Source organism: Mycetomoellerius zeteki, unplaced genomic scaffold (genome assembly GCF_001594055.1).
Source record: "Mycetomoellerius zeteki isolate Tzet28-1 unplaced genomic scaffold, Tzet1.0 scaffold407, whole genome shotgun sequence".
Classification (NCBI taxonomy): Eukaryota; Metazoa; Arthropoda; class Insecta; order Hymenoptera; family Formicidae; genus Mycetomoellerius; species Mycetomoellerius zeteki.
Genome location: NW_017257400.1, coordinates 39,591 through 54,999, shown reverse-complemented (window position 1 = coordinate 54,999; position 15,409 = coordinate 39,591). Strand labels below are relative to the sequence as shown.

General features: G+C 31.5%; 3 protein-coding genes across 6 annotated transcripts in view; 1 reads left to right on the top strand and 2 right to left on the bottom strand.

Annotated features, from left to right (window-relative positions):
- Positions 1 to 6,316: 6,316 nt before the first annotated feature.
- On the bottom strand, positions 6,317 to 8,672 carry LOC108726279 (uncharacterized). 2 transcript variants are annotated; one of them, XM_018453748.1, is made up of 6 exons: positions 8,409 to 8,672; positions 8,187 to 8,297; positions 7,950 to 8,028; positions 7,650 to 7,830; positions 6,804 to 7,006; positions 6,317 to 6,531 (listed from the first exon to the last, which is right to left on the bottom strand). In XM_018453748.1, the coding sequence occupies exons 2-5, from the start codon at positions 8,253 to 8,255 to the stop codon at positions 6,805 to 6,807; spliced, it is 531 nt and encodes a 176-aa protein (XP_018309250.1). In that variant the 5' UTR covers positions 8,256 to 8,297; positions 8,409 to 8,672; the 3' UTR covers positions 6,317 to 6,531; position 6,804. The 2 variants fall into 2 exon arrangements, with proteins under 2 accessions (XP_018309250.1, XP_018309249.1); XM_018453747.1 differs by lacking the exon at positions 6,317 to 6,531 and having other exon boundaries at positions 6,684 to 7,006; positions 8,652 to 8,669.
- A 252-nt stretch (positions 8,673 to 8,924) lies between these two features.
- LOC108726276 (dynein intermediate chain 2, ciliary) lies at positions 8,925 to 12,899 on the top strand. 2 transcript variants are annotated; one of them, XM_018453744.1, is made up of 16 exons: positions 8,925 to 9,100; positions 9,194 to 9,259; positions 9,333 to 9,459; positions 9,548 to 9,664; positions 9,733 to 9,934; positions 10,076 to 10,159; positions 10,239 to 10,411; positions 10,506 to 10,589; positions 10,769 to 10,955; positions 11,023 to 11,184; positions 11,262 to 11,405; positions 11,576 to 11,682; positions 11,786 to 11,963; positions 12,024 to 12,255; positions 12,313 to 12,546; positions 12,639 to 12,899. In XM_018453744.1, the coding sequence occupies exons 3-16, from the start codon at positions 9,403 to 9,405 to the stop codon at positions 12,814 to 12,816; spliced, it is 2,139 nt and encodes a 712-aa protein (XP_018309246.1). In that variant the 5' UTR covers positions 8,925 to 9,100; positions 9,194 to 9,259; positions 9,333 to 9,402; the 3' UTR covers positions 12,817 to 12,899. The 2 variants fall into 2 exon arrangements, with proteins under 2 accessions (XP_018309246.1, XP_018309245.1); XM_018453743.1 differs by lacking the exon at positions 9,194 to 9,259 and having other exon boundaries at positions 9,285 to 9,459.
- Positions 12,900 to 13,899: 1,000 nt separating this feature from the next.
- LOC108726278 (fukutin-related protein) overlaps positions 13,900 to 15,409 on the bottom strand; it is a 2,609-nt gene continuing 1,099 nt past the window's right edge. For both annotated transcript variants that reach the window (XM_018453745.1, XM_018453746.1), the window contains 2 exons: positions 15,353 to 15,409; positions 13,900 to 14,714 (listed from right to left, as the gene is read on the bottom strand). The exon at positions 15,353 to 15,409 ends at the window's right edge or, in 1 of these variants, runs on beyond it. In XM_018453745.1, the coding sequence (XP_018309247.1) occupies positions 13,944 to 14,714; positions 15,353 to 15,409 (828 nt within the window). In that variant the 3' untranslated portion in view covers positions 13,900 to 13,943. The remainder of the gene's footprint in view (positions 14,715 to 15,352) is intronic.

Genomic DNA, 15,409 nt, shown 5'->3' with positions numbered 1-15,409 from the left:
GAAAAAAAGCTGTTGGTACAGGAAGTACGATGGGTTTCGAGTGCGCGGGCAGCGGACCGTGCCGCAAACCCCGTTACGCGACAAGTCCATTGGCGTAGCGTGACGCGTTGATCGATCGAAGCGCGGGTACGATCTGAAATGCGGCGCGTTTCAAACAGCGCCATTTCGCGCCTCTAAAGCCTTGTGTCCACGATGCTAGAAATTGGTCCGAGATTTCGGAGAGAGAAAGAATTAACCAATCACATTTAAACAATTTAGTCACATGATCAATGCGATTGGTCAATTTTTTCTTCATCCGAGATCTCGGACGGATTTCTAGCATCGTGGACACTGGGCTTAACTCCGGATCTACAATAGGTGTTTTAAGCCTTAAGTCTTAAGAAATTGACCAATCACAGTCGAATTCGAGGAGAATAATCGACTATGATTCGTCTATTTCTTATGGCTTAAGGCTTAAAACTCTATTGTAGATCCGGGGTAATCTATCTTCCCTCTAAGCTATCTCAATCCTTGGCGCCAGCCAATGAGCGCGGTGGTTCGCCGCTATTGGATGGGGGAGGATAAAAGCAGAGATTATGGCAGGGGTGGAAACTAATTATTTACTTGCAACTAAGTTACAGTTACAGTTACACGCAAAAAAATATTTTGCTGCTCCAGCTAGAATTATAGCTGTTTTTTGTATCTGATAGAAAATTATGTATCATACGCATAGAATTTATAGCACAAATCTAAATTCTATCTCTGTCATCTATATGATTAGGTGCAATACATATCCAATATCGCAGTACTTGCTAGAAATTTATCTATTTTGACTATTTTTTCGTACTTAGACAATTTTCGCTATAATTCCAAGATCACTTTTTTGAATGTAGTTTTTTTCAGTAACTTAACTTAGTTCCTTTTTTCCATCTATAACTGTAACTTAACTTAGTTATATTTCGTCCAATAACTAGTAACTAATTTAACAATTACTTTTACAGTTACTTTACATTTTAAACTTATTTGTCAATTTAACGTGATTGGTTAAAATCTGAATACTGATTAAGACTACGGTCTACTTGATGCTACAAATGCTTCGAAGTATTTTTTGATTAGTCAGTTTGTAAAATTCTATTTTTCGATTAGTCAATCAAATGGTTCGAAGCATTTGTAGCGCTAAGGGTGCGTTCCACTTAACATCCGCAACGCTAGCGTGTATCATTTCATTGTTTAATATCTGTAACAACAAGGATAAAATGATACAAGCATTGTAGGAACACACTCTGTATTTTGGAACACAGAGAGAGTATTTTATTATTTCGTCCATTATTTGAATTATCTCGCGCATATTCCCGCAAAATTAAAAGAATTTTTAAATAAAATTGTATTGTAAACGTAAATTATTTTTTCTTTGATAGCTCTAATGATATCGATGTCACTCATATTGTTCTGTCATGATAACAGAAAAGTAATCGAAAAGTAACTAAAAAGTTACTTTTTTAGTAACTGTAATTGTAACGAGTTAATTTTTAGTCTCGGTAACTTGGAACTGTAATTAGTTACTTTTAAAAGAAAAAAAACTGTAATTGTAACTAGTTATTTTTACAAAGTAACTTTCCCAACCCCGGATTATGGAATAGACTACTAATATGGAATAGTGGCTTATTTTTTTAAACAAAGCATTACAATCTGACGGCAATCGCTGAAAGTTATTGCAACTGCTACCAAACATGTCATAATAAGCAATAAACTCAGTCCGACCAAACGTTTTGTGACAATTAACATTTATTCATTTTTGTTACGTCAGGAGATCCGGCAGCTTTTTCTAAAAAGTGTTCTCACAAACTGAAGGTAAGTTTTTTTAATGCTTATATTACATAGACGCTTTTAATAATATTGCATGAACAATATTATGCAGATTAATTGCTATTTTAAACTTGTTTATTGCTACGGAAAGACTTTGTTTGTCATATGACGACATACAGGTAATGTGGAATACATCGAGGGTTGAGAATATAACTTTTTGATTCTTCTTGTGAATAATATTTATTTTAGATGCTAATATTTATTGTACGTCATAATTTAATTTGATTCAAGATTTAATTTTATTCTTTATTGTCCATGCGTAATAACGTCCAATAATGTTATTATATTTTCTGTGTTATTGTACAATAAAAATGTGAACAGTTTCCTATTTTTCTTGATCAGTTTACATAAATAAACAAATTTGGACTTTATTTATTGTGTTATTTATTACTATGATCAAAATTTCATCGATATTCCATATTACATCCCATTTTTTAGACCCCCCATTTTCTCATTTTTTACTTTTTTGTTAATATTGACATTGGACTTAAATTTTGGCAACTTTCATTTATTGGATGTTGTAGCTAACATATTCCTCAAGAGTTTTGTGTAAATTTAAAGTCTTCATATGCATTTATATCGTAATGTTAATTTAAAAAACACTATTCCATAATCCCTTTACCTTATATAAACGCTACTATATAAGGGCCTAAAAACTGGGTATCGATCATAAAATTTTTTTCCTAAGATGAAAAGTGAAAAGTGAAAAATTTCTCCATTAACTTTAATGGTCAAAATTTTCACTTTTCACTTTCCATCCTAGGGATAAAGTTTCATGATTGATACGCTGAATTCTTTTTCGGGAGCTGGATTTGTGCGTTTCTCAAATTTAGAATGGCTCGTATGTATCCAGAACCCGCTTAAAGCTTAAACTTTAACATATATAGTTCTCGTTACATATACTGTAAAATTTCAAATAAATTTAACATGAAAGCACATATTTTTCGTTGAAATCGCTTTCTGAAAATTAAATCAATTAGAATAAATAGATGATAGGTATCCAGTATGCAGTAAAGACTGCATAAAAGAAAAATCTTAAAAAAACAAATACAATCTTAAAAAACAAATTAAAGTTACAAATTAATAATGAAAAATTCAATGTTTATATAATAGGTTTATCGAAATTTACGAATCGACAGTCGTTATTTATAACAGATTTTTAATTAAAAAAAAAAGACTATTTTTTCATTTTGACTGAAAAACAGCTCTAACTTAACATCCTCCTTTGCTTCAACAGAGAAACGCGCAGGAAATATTTAAACGATTGAAAAAAAACACTACCAAAAAATATTAGTTATTGCGTTCGTCGGGAGTTGCTTACAAGGAATAAATTAATCTTGCATTCATCCAGGAAGGGAATGCCCCGAATGCCCTTAAGCCACTGCGTAGACACGCGTAATATACGAGAGCGCGTGTATACGTGCGGCTAAATATTCATATACATATGCGCGATGCATCACGCATCTCGCGGAATTTAACACAACAAACGTTTATTCACGTGGCGAGCCGGACCAGCGCGACGCGGTGGTTTAATGCACATATGCCTGTCGAGAGGGATTTAATTAAAAATCGGAGTTCGTTGGAATACCGCGGAGAGGTGGAATAAATTTCAGATGTACAGGCCATTAATTAGAACGCTATCGCGCTACCAGCACGACATTGCATTTTCGTGTTCTCGGAAGAAGCCCTTTGAAAGGATATCCATTATTCATCGTGTCGGATGTTTAAAATAAACGTTGCAATAATTTTGAAATAACAACTTGGAAGTAACAACAATCGGGAACTATCTTACTTAATAGTTAATACGTTAATAACTTTATTTTATATATAATCTTTATTTGTTTTTTAAAAAGAAATTCCAGAGAATTTTATTTGTACTTGCAATAAGCTAGAAATTAATATTTTCTAATTTTAATATTTCCAATAACATTATAAATATTTTTAATTCCATCCTTGAAAGAATATTTTAAACATTATGATCACCAACTCAAGAGGAAATATATTTATTTAAAGATAATAAAAAGGATTATATAAAAATTTCGAATTAAAAATTAACTTTCCAAAGGCTCAACGAATTATAAATTTCAATAAGAGTAATAAATAATGGCAAAGAGCCTAGCACGATGTAGGTGCTCAAATAATTATATATTTGTATATTACAATTTCGAACATTATATATATTTATATATTACAATTATATATACAAAAAAGGATTATATATAAATTTCATTATGATGTAATGAATAATAGTATAAGTATCGTAAAATAAATACACAAGAATGCAATCATTTGAATCACTTGTATATATGTATATTTATCCAAGTTCCATATTTTCATGTATTTATAAAAGCTTCAAGCATTATTAACAAATTACAGTATTAATCAGGAAATTAGACAGGAAATTTCATAGAATAAGTAGTTAAAATATACGATATACATATCTATAATAAATTAATATTAAAAATTTTGTAATGTCGATTTATTACATAAACATAAAATAAATCAAAATGATTTCAATTATATTTGATTTATTATATTTACTTAATAAATCGGCGTTACAAAATGTCTTCAATATTTAAACAAATAACAGCATGATCAAAAATAGATGAGAAACGTTTTTCTTAGATTGTTGCGTCGATGACATAATTTTAAGTCATTAGATATGAATGAAAGCACTTCAAATGTATATAAGAATAGATTCAAATATTAAGACTTTTAATAACCCAAAAGAATATTATTAGATCAGAAAGAATTAACTTTCACCTTTGAATACAAATCATCAAAGTAATAAAGAAAAAAAAATCCGAAATAGTTTTATCTAATAAATTCCTATGTATACATTTGATTGTATAAAATAAATAAAAAGTAATATATCTATTCGAAGCTAAACAAAGGAGCATTTTTAAATTCCGGTGAGTAGTCGAAAAAATCTTACCGGCACTCGCCCAAAGGAACTGCTCAACTCCTACAGCTGGAAGAAATGCATACGCAATATGCGTTTCATACCGCGATCGAGATCAGACAACGAAAAAAGGCCGTTTCTCTCGAGGTGCCGTAACGGAGCGCGTTTGGGCACGTTTTACAACAGGCATCCTCCCGGTATTCTCCGCACGCGGTATCTCACTGGTACGATCTGGCGTACATTGTGCGTGCTTAGAAAAGTTCTCTTAAGCGTGCGCGGCATTGTTTCACTCGCACTGGCGATTTTACACACACGAAAAGCTATGATTTACGCAACGGCACACTTAGGCGTGCCTTTAGAACGCCAAGTTATTTTTAAGGGCTGCCGAGAGAAACAAGACTTTCTTCTTATTCTCTTGAATTGGTATGCAAACCGTGTGAAATTTCTTCTACGGCATTTTACTTCAGTATCTGAAAGTAAATAAATTCATGTGAAATAAAAAGAATAAAGACTCTATATTAAAAAATAAAAGTACATCATTAAACAGCTAGATTATAATAAACATGTGTCTGTACAAACAGAAGGGTGAAGAGACTGTTGCTCGGAGTAAAATGAAATGACCTTTTATCGAAAATTACTTAATCAGCTGCAGCAAAGGAAATCTTCAATTATTTGAAGATCTTCATTGGATTGGTAATTTCCTGCAGCTTGAAAACCAATGCAAGGTCACATCAATATTTAGCAACGAGCAAAAAAACATCCTCCTCTATTAAACATAATTTGCAGAATTATCGAGAAAAATATCGGTTGTCCATCTGCGTTCAATTATAGCGCATAATTACGGTCATTTTTTTTCCCTCGTGCACGGGACGTTTTCCTCTATTGCACAGAGTATCCGTTCAATGAGCCACAAATCTCTCTCACATATATTGCAACCTTAATAAAAGTGTAACGCACGACAAACTTATAATTCCGCATTCCACGTGTGTTAGCAATCTTTCAAAATCCGCCTATCAGTCTTTTTCGTATTTTTTCACAACGCAGCATTGCACAGGATAATCAGAGGGAGCGAACTTATAAAAAAAAATATGCCTACCTATTGTGCAGCTGAAATTTGCGCAAAGCAATTTATGCTTCTATTCGAATAGTTTTTTATAATGTATTACAATATGTAAAAAATAAATATTTGTGCATGTTACACTCGTTAACATAAAATATTTTTTATATATAAATGAATGAAAAAGGCTATATTCCATCTTTAATGCATTTATTTATTCTATTAAAAAGCATATTTTAAATCAGTATTACAAAAAACATCATATTAAAAAAAATTATAATTAAATAAATTTGTACGATTACTTAATAAACAAGAATAAAAAAAGTATCTAAATAGATCATTTCTGAATATACGCGAATGTTTTTTACAATTTATTTTCCTAATCAAAATTATATATCAACTACGTATGAAATTTTATTTAAATGAAAATAGAGACTAAGTTGATGCTTCATTGATTAATTTGTCAATTCAATCGAATGTACTTGAGCAATGCGCTGCTATAAAACCTAACGGATATTACCTGCTGCTATATCATGCAAAATAGATATCGTGAGCGTTACCGATGGCTAGTGAACGTTGAGAAACACCGTTTGAATAATATCCTTAACAATAATTGCTTCGGTCACGAAGAAGAAAGCGTTGTCCCCAACAAATTGTTGCATTCATTGAATCGATTAATCCTTTTATTCAAACGTCGCAATCCTGCTTCTTCGCAGGATGGTCGATCCTTGAATATTGAATAACAATAACGATAAAAAATTAATAGACAACGGTTTAATAAAATAATTTTAATAATTCAAGCACATTCTCTGTAAACAATGATGATTTAATAAATATGATACAACAAATTGATTCCGTAACTCAAAATAAACTTGGCGGAAACATAACTATTTAGCAAAAATGTAATATCTTTCTAAATATGTTTTCAATGACATATTGATACTTAAATAAAAATCAATCAGTTTGAATGAGATCAGTCCAGTATGCAAACTATATTACATTATAATATATGGCAATGACAAGCAAAACACCCAGTAGGCACGTAAGTTCGTATGAAAGGGCGTGGTGGTTGCGCTGGGTCCAGGTTCAAAGAGTCCTCGCTTTCGTCGCTTAATTCCCCGATGCTAAACGTGTCTGTGAGATCTTGTTTGTGCTTTGAGGAATCCTTCGATTTCGTCGGAAAGAGAGTCATTTCATCCTCACTAGTCATATAGCAAATAGAATTCATTGATTAAACTTAATCATATACAAATGTTTTCTTTACAGTTGTGAAAAATAATCGAAATACATATTGCTATTTTTAATTAAAGGATAATATATTATGTAACAGAAAAAATAAACTTTTAAACACAAATAAGCAAAAAAGGTCATATTCGATCAAAGCAGGTCTTGATGCTCAATAATATTTTTATGTAAAATTTTTTAAATTTTCAATTCAAGCAAACTGGCGTGCCGGTTATTTGTCGCTCTTAAAACATAATCCTGAACTGAAGGTGGAGTAATATCACAGATCAAATTAACAAGCAATTTAATAATATTGATACTAATGAGCATTTTTAAAACACTGTAAAGAATTTATTGCAATTTGCTTAAACTGGAAACTGTGTAAGATTCACACAAAAATATTATTAGACATTAAGATTTGCTTTGACAGAATGTGGTCTTCTTCATGTGTTGAACAATTTTTGGTCGAATTTCACTTAACATTATTTAACTTTCAAATATAATATAATGTGTCAATATCATCTGACAATTCTTTATATATATGTATAATTCTTTATATATATGATACAATTTTTTACATATATGATTGTACAATTCTTTATATATATGATTGTTTAATACCTTTCACTTTCGCTGTGCCAGTATTCAACTAAAGGAAGATGTTCCTTATTTTTACGTGGTATAGGCAATCTTTGTATTGATATCAATCCGGCAGAACTGCTTGCATTTTCATTGTCATGTTTTGGAAGTTTTATGTAATCTGAGTTGCGCTGGATTCGCTTCGCCTGTTCAATGCGTATCTCTGTAGAACAACATTATTGCATACATAATTACAACAAAGCAACACTAAGTTATACTAATTATTGCAAAAGCAATGTTGAAATAAAAATATTATAAGAAATTAAAAGCTTATTTCAGTACCAAGTTTCTTTTGCAGCTGTTTCGTTGTATTGCGTTGAGAAACCTGTGTGTTATTACTGCTACAACTGCTATCACTACCCTACAAAAGATTAAGACCTTTTTATATCATTAAATAATTTTTATCTTGTTTATAAATTATTATTTTTATCTCACAATTATATATTATAGTTTTATATATTACTCTATTAGAAAAGTGTAATAATAAGCATCTGTCAGTTTATCAGGATGGGTATTTACCAAGAAGAGTCTTTCATCTTCAACGTGATTAACAGCTTTGGGATCACTATCAATACCGCTATCTTCCATGATTCAAAACATTTAGAAATATAGAGGCTTCTTTTAATTCATCTGAAACAGAAAGAAACATCTACATTATTTTATTTTGCCTTACTAAAGCTGATCAAACGTTAAAAAAAATCAATAAAAAAACTGAAATGTTATAAGTATAAAACACATTACGATTAACAACACCACTGTAATTAACAAATGCTGGTATTCAGTCAAACAATAAAGAGGTTGAATACATATGTCTGATATGTCACACAGCTTTTATGTATCATTTTGAGTTTTTCAAAACTTAACAACATAATATGTCACTCCTAGTCACTTCTTGTTATGAGAATTGCATAAACTAATATTTTACAAATTATAAAAAATAAGATTTTATGCAATAATCGTCCTACAACTTGTTGGAGTGCTCACATTACGTGGTATAGTCCATTATTGATTTTCTCCGTAGGATAACCCCAACGAGAAAAGCATGCTTGTTCTGGTTGCGACAGAAAAAAACTAGCATGACTACATAATTCATACGAATTGAATTATGCTAGTTATGTTTGACAATCGTATAACATGTTATTACATGTATGTATGTATGTACATATGTATACATGTATTAAATCAGAAACTGTATCCAAAACTATATAAAATTTCTATATTAAATATATGTAGAATAAAATGTATAAAAATGTAAAACAAAGTTGTAAATTTACTGTCAAAGAAAAAAAGATTCGATATCTGAAGATTAGAGCATGGGAACATTTTATTTCAAATTAAAATCATATAGATCAGATTGACAATACTATCAAAGGCTGGCGTATCCTAGGAAACTGTAACAGACTTCTCAGTGTTGAATGATATATCAGAAAAGGGTGTTTAAAATTTTTATTTATTATATCTTTATATATTTTATCATAATCGTGTTACAAATGATTAAAAAATAATATTCTTGATTTATAAAATAGACTATTTTGATAAGAACAAGCAGAGCAGTGCCTAGTAGAATAGAGTTTGCCTCTTCATCATTAATAGTAAATTACACTGTATATTAAAAAGAAAGCATACAACTGAATACAATATTCATATTTGTAACGAAATACGAAGAGAAAAGTAATCCAGTTTCAACTGATCAATTGCCAGAGAGTGTTGCGATTGCTTTGATACAAAGAAAACAATGGCACCGACAATACCTAAAAAGATGCTTTCAAAAGTAACGGAGACAAGTAAAGAGGTACATATTTATCATTATAACATAATAAATAAAAAAAATAAATCATCATATTATATATAAAGAAAATTAAAAAATCAAAATTTTACAGCATTTATCTTTAGCGAAGAGTTACATGTCGCGACAAGATTTAGGTGCTGGTGATATGGATTGGATGCGAGGAAAGGTTTTGTTGAGACCAGATGATCAATTGCAGTTAACAGAAGCAGTATGTCTAATGTCTCTCTTAATTTTGCTATTGAATAGTTCTGTATCTAATTTCGAATATTATGCTAGGAATTACAAGAGGAATTCGCCAGAGTGCTAACTATACATAATACCAGGGTACCAGATTCCTTAGTCGAATGGTCATGGAAATTACGTCAATTTGTAAGATTACCTCCTCCACCACATTTAGTAACTCTTCTGAATGTAACTGGCACTATACTACACAAAGACTCTGAAGAAGCCAAACTACAATTGGCAGGAGGAACTCTTGGTAAAGTCTCTTTATTTATTGCAATAATTAAATATATGTTAGATGAAATAATTATAACAGAAGAATATGTAAACTTAATAGTTTAAATTCTTATATATATAAAATAATCATGTATTCACATAATTGTAATTTCACATGTAGTTGAGGATCAAGAGGAGACAACAGATGAGAAATTAAAGCGTGATGAAGCGGAAGAAGAAGCAGAGTATGAAGAAGAAGAAGAAGGTAAGTATAGAAAACATTGATAGTTACACGTGACTTAACAAATCACACATTTGATAAATTACATATTCCATAAGAACAGTAGAAGAAATAGACAAAACGGTAGAAGCGCTAGCTGAGGCTGAACGTGAACACGAGTTAGAAGCTGAGCCGGAACCAGAGGAAGATGAAATAGAAAAGATAAAGCCCAAGAAAATACCTAATCAATTCAACTTCTGTGAGAGAGCAGCGTTGACATATGATAATCCTATGAGGGCATGTATACTATGTTCCCTTCTATGTATTAAACATATTTAAACATTATAAACTCTTGCTTAGATATAGAAAATAAATCAAATAAACCTTGCAGGATATGAGTACACAAACTATACCTCCGCCTACTGCGACTTTCAATGCCAATGTTTTTCAATGGACTATCTTTGACGAATATCAGGTACAAAAAGTTCTCTTGTAATTAATTATTAATAAATTATTTTATTTCTAACGGAATATTATAAATGCGTCACTTGATATTACACTCACCATGTTATTTTGCAAAATAACATTTTTATTTAAAAGATATAAACATAGAAATATTATACAGAAGTCTGACCTTCTTTATTTTGTCAACAGGAAGACTATGCTCAACAACAACGCGAAAAGGAAAAAGAGAAGAAAGCCCCGTTGGCACAACCAAAGAAAGAAGATGTGAAGAAAAAAGCCCAACTGGAATCTTCAGCAATGACAAACAGAATGTTACAAGCTGCAAAAACATTAGAGCGAATGGTGAATCAAAACATTTTTGACGATATATCGCAAGGTAGACTTTTGATCCTTTCTTCGATGAAACCTCAGTCTCAAGTATACATTTCTTTAATTGTTGTTAGATTATAGATATTGGGATGATCCGAGCGATGAATTCAAGGAAGGCGAAGGCTCCTTATTACCTCTATGGAAATTTTCTTATGAAAAGACTAAGAAACATGATATTACGGACATGTGCTTTAATAGTAGATATTACGATCTCTTTGCAGTCGCCTTTGGATCACGTTAGTAGAATATGCATATTTTTTTAATTTTTATAATATTTAAGTTACAAATAAGAATTATAATATATGTATTCTAGTATCATTTAATAGTCCAATAACAAACGGCACAGTCTGCTTATTCAGCTTGAAGAATCCATCGTATCCAGAATGGATTTGTCCGACAGAATCTCCCGTGATGTGCCTAGACTTTAATGCCCAACATCCTCATCTTTTAGTTATTGGTGTGAAATAATACCATTCCAAATATTTAATTGCATTATAAAGATATTTATTTAGAAGTATAAATTTTAAAAATGAAAATCTTAATGAAATGTTTACACTAGTGTGTAATCTAGTTTCTAAAGTGATTGTTATGTCATTACTGTATGCTAACATTAATTTATTAACTAAGGTACCATGGACGGAGCAGTGGCGGTTTATAACATAATGTTACCACCATCCACACCGCAATACAAAAGCAATGACGTTGTGCAGAAGCATGGGGGGTTAGTATGGGAGGTCTGTTGAATATTTTAACTCTAATACTTTATGACAAAACTGAGAATTTCATTCATGAGAAAAACTTTCAACAAAATTTAAAAAATATATGTACTGATTACAGATTCGTTGGGCGCCTGATACAGAGGAGGGAAATCTGGCGTTCTTTAGCGTTAGTATCGACGGTAAAATAAATCACTGGGTATTAAACCAGAACGATCTCGGTCTCACCACCATTATGACTTTATTTCTGGATCAACCACCTATACCGGGACCAGATGGCACGATGATTACGTTGAAAGGTAATGATAAAAGGAAGATCATTACGTCTCGTAATAATTATGCAAACCGTTTAAATCTAGGATGTGGAACGTGCATTGCATTTCATCCCGCCGATCAGAATGTCTTCCTGGTGGGCACAGAGGAGGGTACCATGTACAAATGCAATACAGCGTACAGCAGCATTTACATGAGGACGTATCACGAAGCACACACCATGCCAGTGTATCGAATAGTATTCAACAAGTATAATTCTAGCATTTTCGCCAGCTGTTCAGGCGACTGGCGAATCAAGATCTGGGAAGACGAAAGACCGTAAGTCTTCATCTTTATAATTACACAAATTTTATTATATTAATATTCTGTACGTAGAGAACCTTTGTTCATGTTTGATCTGGGTGTTCCAATTGGAGACGTTCAATGGGCACCGTACAGCTCTACGGTGTTGGCTTGCGTATCAAACGATGGCAAAGTTACCGTGTTTGATTTGAATGTTAACAAATACAGACCAATCTGCAGTCAGCAAGTCGTCAGTAAACGAAAAAACAAACTGACCCGATTAGCTTTTAATAACGCTTTGCCGTTTATCATAGTTGGCGACGATAAGTGAATATTATTTATTTAATTAAAAAAAAACTTGTATAATCTTAAAAATATGTCATTTGTAATAATCGTTTACTCAATATTTAATTTCGCAGAGGTACCGTGAGTACACTGAAACTCTCTCCAAATTTACGGATAAAAGTGAAACCAACGAAGAAGCAATTACATTTGTCGCATATGGAATTAGAATCTATGAAATTAGAAAAATTGCTCAGCTTTGTGCGAGAACCGCCGGTACTAACTCCACCTAAAGACATAAGAACAGTTACTTAAAACTGAACGAATAAGAGAACACGGATTTTAACTTTTTATGAACAACAGTGCTTTATTAATATTTGCTATAACAGACGGATACATATATATATATATCTATATTTTTACAAATAAATTGGCACTATAATTATACAATAGAGAGATCAAATAGTTCTATGAAGTAGTTTATGTACCTGACTCTTATTGCCGAAAAAAAGATCATTGTAACAAATAAAATAACACCTCACTGCTTAATATAACGAGAGAGAGAGAGAGAGAGAGAAACTAAATAAAATGATTTGAATATAATGTGATTTGAATTAAAATAATTCAGATAAAATATTATTTAAACGTAATAAATGCAATTAACATATTTATTTTTAAATATTCTTTCTCCAATTCTGTTTAAAAAATTATAATCACAGAACTCTTGAACAATCAAATTTCTACTATATGTATAAATATTTATAAAATATTTTTCACGTTTTATAGTCCAAGATACATTATTAAATGCCTCTATTTGATAAATAAAATATTTTTTAAATATTATGAGATCAGATCTGTGTTTTTTAATATATATTTTTAATATTAAATATTTAAATCTCTATAATACAATACATAATACTAATAATATAATTATACACAATTTAATGATTTATAAACAATAAACCATTAATAAACAATAACAAATTTAGAAAAAGTTAGTACAATGAAAATGTATTGAAAAATGTGTCAACATTTATATCTATAAATCTAGTTAAAAATACTGAATTTATTTGGCACAATATATTAACAGGTCAATTCATGCAAGAAGAAAGTTTGTGACTTTTACTATTTCAAGCTGAGTTGTTCAAAGATAACAACAATTATTTGTCATCATTTCTTACTAAAGTAGGGTCCGAAAAAGGCAAATAGAAATGTTTACAAGTCTTCACTGTAGACGAAAGACATTATCAAATTGTAATTTTTATTTAGATATTAACGTTTTCATGCATAGATAATTCCTAATGTCGTTAAATACGTAATATTTCGATAGTTATCAATTCGATAGCGATAAACGTGGATTGACTCTTCCGATTTTTGCAAAATCAAGCACCAATACGTCATACGCTATCGCGAATAATCTTATACAATTAATCGGAAATGGACTAATCAAAGACAAATTTACCGGGTAATTCTGGATTTTCTATCACCCCCTTAAAGTATTTAAGCTCTAGGAAGTCTCTAATATTATTTGGACATGGCACTTGTTTACCGGCGAACTCGATACTAGACATCGGATGAAGAAAGTGCTCTGGGAAGTCCCGATTCTTCAGGAACCATGCGTCCTTCGTCATGGATCCGTTGCGCGTGTAGAACGGCAGCAGATTCACGTGCAAACGGTTGACCTTGGAGTACTGTACCTTGAAGAACTCGCCCTCCGTCGCTTTCTCCCAAATGAAGCCGTCATCATCAACAACCGGCTTGCTCTTAGCTCTGACCAACCACGGCGATCTCGCCAGATCGTCTCGGTTCAATCCGATTTGTACCTCATGATCCCACGGTAGGATATCGCCGTGCCTCATCGCTCCCAACAATGATTGGCCCTCCAACCAGAACCGTATGCCAACCTCCTCCAGTTTATCGATAACATGATAGGTGACTTTTCTTAAACCGGCCAAACAACAGGGCGGCGTGTATCGGTGTTGATAGAGATACGATGGCACACCGTTTATTACTGAACCAAAACATCTCGGAGTTTCCCGCGAACAACCGTACCACTCCACGGAGCCGGAAGCCCTCGTAACTTTCTTTATCCCCAATTTCTCGAACATCAATCGCTCACGCGTACGATACAGCTGTTGCACCTTGAATTGTGCCTGTTGGTTTCTGTACAATGGCTTTCCCTCGTTGAATTGATAGTTTTTCAATATATGTACCTAACAACAAGTATATATTGCGAAATATAATACAACATATATTACAAAAAACATAAATATTCACTTAATTAAACATTTATTTTAAGATAAATTTGAATTTTTTCTTAACACAGAGAAAACGATTAAAAGAAATATTAATCATTTTTAAAGAAAATACATAATGAATAAAAAAAGTACTTACCAAATTAAAAGATTTAAAAACAAAAAATTTGAATACAAAGAACTCTGCACTAATTATATGAAAAATTGGATGCCCAAAGTTAGTTTTCGCAGAATGCAATTATAATAAATTGAATCTTGGTTAATAAATTGAATCTTATGTGAATACTAATTCATTTCACTGGGATCCAATTATCTATATAATTAATATGGGGTCCTTTATACACTCACACACTGCCACCAGAACACAAAATTGAAGATAAAATCACAAACTAATCACGAAATCCTTGTATGATATAATATATATCTGCATTTCATATTTAATTATAATATAAATCCAATTAGATATAAATAACAAAACCACATCAATATGTTGCACAGAGACGGATTAATAAATTTATTACTCAATAAATTATATTCAATAAAAATAAAATAAGAAGGCAATACATAATTATCTTAAATTAGACAAAATGAATTACCTTTGCACCAATAGCTGTTGCCTGAATGTACAACGCATCCGTAAAAGGCAGCAGGAA

What these genes read in the sequence shown, in the direction of transcription:
- LOC108726279 (XM_018453748.1), bottom strand. Translation starts at nt 8,255, where the DNA reads ATGGAAGATAGCGGTATTGATAGTGATCCCAAAGCTGTTAATCACGTT. An exon ending in AAGATGAAAGACTCTTCTTG is followed by an intron (nt 8,029 to 8,186) that starts GTAAATACCCAT and finishes AATCTTTTGTAG; the next exon opens with GGTAGTGATAGCAGTTGTAG. An exon ending in ACAGCTGCAAAAGAAACTTG is followed by an intron (nt 7,831 to 7,949) that starts GTACTGAAATAA and finishes GTTGTTCTACAG; the next exon opens with AGATACGCATTGAACAGGCG.
- LOC108726276 (XM_018453743.1), top strand. Translation starts at nt 9,403, where the DNA reads ATGGCACCGACAATACCTAAAAAGATGCTTTCAAAAGTAACGGAGACA. An exon ending in CATATGATAATCCTATGAGG is followed by an intron (nt 10,412 to 10,505) that starts GCATGTATACTA and finishes TAAACCTTGCAG; the next exon opens with GATATGAGTACACAAACTAT. An exon ending in TGCAGTCGCCTTTGGATCAC is followed by an intron (nt 11,185 to 11,261) that starts GTTAGTAGAATA and finishes TATGTATTCTAG; the next exon opens with TATCATTTAATAGTCCAATA.